Source organism: Sinocyclocheilus rhinocerous, unplaced genomic scaffold (assembly GCF_001515625.1).
Source record: "Sinocyclocheilus rhinocerous isolate Xijiao unplaced genomic scaffold, SAMN03320098_v1.1 scaffold126, whole genome shotgun sequence".
NCBI lineage: Eukaryota > Metazoa > Chordata > Actinopteri > Cypriniformes > Cyprinidae > Sinocyclocheilus > Sinocyclocheilus rhinocerous.
In genome coordinates this window covers 189,091-192,603 of record NW_015662929.1, presented here as the reverse complement: position 1 = coordinate 192,603, position 3,513 = coordinate 189,091, and the positions used below count along the sequence as shown (strand labels likewise).

The following is a 3,513-nucleotide window of genomic DNA, read 5'->3' as shown; positions in this document are numbered from 1 at the left end:
CAAATACACAAAATAATGTTCTTTTTAGCAGCATCATATGACCCCTTTAAACAAAATTTTTAACCCAAAAATTGGGTTAGTCCATATTTGACCCAAAGTTGGGTTGAAACAACCCATAATTTTTTAGAGTGTATGTATGTTTGAATAAATCTGGCATAAAGACAGGTATTTATGAAGACTGTGCAAATGAGTTGTAAACAGACATTTACATTTTTATTTGCGTGTAATTATGATATCTGAAAATAAATCGCAGTTGAATATAATAGCTCTGTTGTTAATTTTGCCCTTTAATATTATAGTAATGTGCCAAATAACAGAGTTCTCTGTGTAGTTAACAGTATCGGTTAGGAGTGATTTTTTTCCTTAAGAAAATTAAACTATCGCTATCGGCAGAGAAATTCAATATCGGTGCATCTCTAATTAACATTGTGTTTTTCTCTACTCACACGACCAGAGTGTTTGTATGTCCTGTTATTTTAGATGCTCATAGCGATGGGCATTCACTTCTGCTTTTGTTGATGACTTGTAAAACCAAATGTGTCATGCAAATAGGACGATTTGTGTCCTTGAAACTTAATGCTCAAACTTGGAGTAATATCACTATATTGCTGCTGATAACATGCTTATCAGATTTTAATTTTTTATTTTTTTTTATATAGAGTTCACCTGGCTTCATTATTACAATAACGCATTCTGAAATAAATTAGTAACAGATGAATATCAAATGGGCTTTCGCCCGGATGGTTTGTGTAGTGTGAGCAGATGTCATAGACCTGTCATGGACAGTTGTGTGCTTTGTGTGTATACCAGTGTCTTTATCCTCACAACATGCTCGATTCATCCACAGATCTGGAGAAAGAGAGCTTTATTTCTTAAGTATCGCTCCAGGGTACGCCACGGTAAAGAGGGCTGAACTGTGTCTATGTGTGTGCTTGCTTGGAGTGAGCATCTTGCATATAATCATATTAGATTTTATTATGCTATTGTGTTGTATTGGGCAACATGAAATGCATGGCAACATGATCGGCTTCTGTAATGTGACTTACGAGTGTGTAAAACTGAATATTATGTGGGAAATTAATGAAATAAAGGTGACTAGGGTGGGACCTAATTTTATCCATCTGTATGTATTGGGTCGGTCGTGTTTGCTACGTGGTGTTTACTATTGCTATTGCTAATACTTTATTTTAGGATTAGAGGCTTGTTTAAATAAATAGCCATAAGTATTGAACTTCAGGATGTAACTCATCCTGCACCATTCGTGGTACAGGCATGAATGAATGAAGTCATGTGGCTTTTTGAGGAGAAGTGTGCTATAATTTTAGTAAAATTAAAGCTTTTTAAGAAAATATTTAGAAAATCTCAATAAATACACATTTTAAATCCACAATTTTATCCCAAAGTTTGGTCAGGCTAGCCTAATAAAGTTTTCCGAACAAACAGTTTCATGTTGAAGAATGCCCATTATTCACTACAATAGTAACCACAAAACAATGCATTATATTGCTCAAAAGACCTTAGCAACCACATAGCAACCACATTTGCAATAACATAACAAGGTGCTAATAAACATCCATAGCTCCCTTGTAACCACACAACAACTCCATGACAATCACCTTTCAATGCTCTAACAGGAACATACTGTGGCTAAAAACATGCTAAAAAAAAGACCTTAGCACCCACCTGACAACTCTATTTCACTATTCAGCCCCCAAACACATAGCAACACCCCGGCAACTACCTGCAGTCCCCTACCAATGTCCTAGAGCATCCCAGCAACCATATAACAACACCCTAGTAACCACCCAGAGCATCATAGTAATCACAAAACAATGTGTAGTGTGTTCATTCAAAGAAAGGTTTTCCTATGAATTAATTAGAGAAGAGTCCATTTCTACTGTGCATTGTGTCTCTTCCTATGGAAAAGGTAGTGATTTTCTCTACCCGCATTCCTTTGGGCCATAAAACCAGTGATATCAGCATTAGTTGCCATGGGGACCAGGGGGGGCCTGGTGTCGTTCGCAGACATCCTGGCACCTAGTTTATTGTGTGAGGGGTCTGTGACGATTTGTTAATCTAATGAATAACTGATTTGTTAAATCAAATGAAAAATTGTGTGTTTGATTGGTCCAGACGCTACAATGTATTAAAACACTCAAATGACCTTAGCAACCACATAGCAACACCCTAACAACAACACTTGCATCCATACAGAAGAGCATGTGTATTCTACGCACACACTTTTTGATGCAAAAATTCACTACCCAAACTTAAATAGTTGTAATTCTTAAACGATTTGGAACACAGATCTAAAATTGGTGATCTTTTAAAGAAGACAATCAGTGAATTATTGCTGAAGTGAAAGCATTTAAAAAAAAAAAAGAAGGTGTAAAAAGTATTAGAAGTTTAAGTTTACTGTAAAGAAAATGTACTGTACGAAACATTTTATTTTATGTAACTAATTAAATATTGCTATAAAACATGCTATAAAAGCAAAACCATATGGCTAACTAAGTTATGTTCCAAATTTAAAGTTGATATCACAAAAATTGAGGATCCTGTGAGAATTTTTTTATGCATTTTCCTGTCACGAATTTATAAATTTATAACAGTACTACTTCAGTCACAAACCAGTCACTAATATGGAACCCTGAGGACCTTTGCAGCAGTGTTTTGTCAAGATTAGAAAAAGTGTTTTGATTATAAAATATTGTAGTAAATTTTCTAATATGAGAGTTGACACTGCCCACTATGGGGAGGAGCTCGGTAAAAGGTTTTAAATGTCCATTTCCATGGTAATGCAGTGTCTGATTTCAGAACAGTTTTCACAGGATGAATTTTGAGTGTTATCTAATTTAGGATGATTACTAAAATATGTGATGGCGAAAAAGGCAATAAAAAATAGCTAGCGAGACACTGACAGTTAACAGGTTAAAGAAAAAGATAAGAACACAAAAGTCAAGATTAAAATCATTTAAGAGCATAAAAATGAATAAGAAAGGAAACAAAATGAAGTTGATAGAAATCTGTATTAAAAGGAAAAATAAGGCTGGAAAGGACAGAATTTGAAATAAAATAATAACATTGCAATCAGCAAAGCACAATGCAGTGTCACCAAACAATACCCTAGCAACTCCATAGCAACGGGCTAAAAAAAAATCTCAGGAACTGCACAGTTGCAATAGCAACCCATAACACTCCAGCACCGCTCCTGTTTCCTTCAGAACGTGTTCAAATCTAGTTTGACATTGTGATTACATACAGCGTCCGCCCTGCTGGCACTATGATGATGTCATCTCTGTGAGCCCCCTGCTCTCTGTCTCTCTTGTTTCGCTCTGTTAAGGACTGGGCGTGTGTGTATCTTAAAGGGGTCATATGATGCTATTTTAAAGATCATTATTTTGTGTATTTGGTGTAACAGAATATGTTGACATGCTTTAATGTTCAAAAAACACATTATTTTTCAAATACTGTACATTATTGTAGGTCCTCTATGCCCCGCCTCTCTCAAAC

General features: G+C 35.5%; 1 protein-coding gene across 1 annotated transcript in view; it reads left to right on the top strand.

Moving 5' to 3' along the window:
• Positions 1 to 3,513, top strand: part of LOC107728425 (anoctamin-5-like) — a 43,185-nt gene that overhangs the window by 8,682 nt on the left and 30,990 nt on the right. The window contains exon 4 of the mRNA XM_016538586.1: positions 848 to 889. Coding sequence (XP_016394072.1) covers positions 848 to 889 — 42 coding nt within the window. The remainder of the gene's footprint in view (positions 1 to 847; positions 890 to 3,513) is intronic.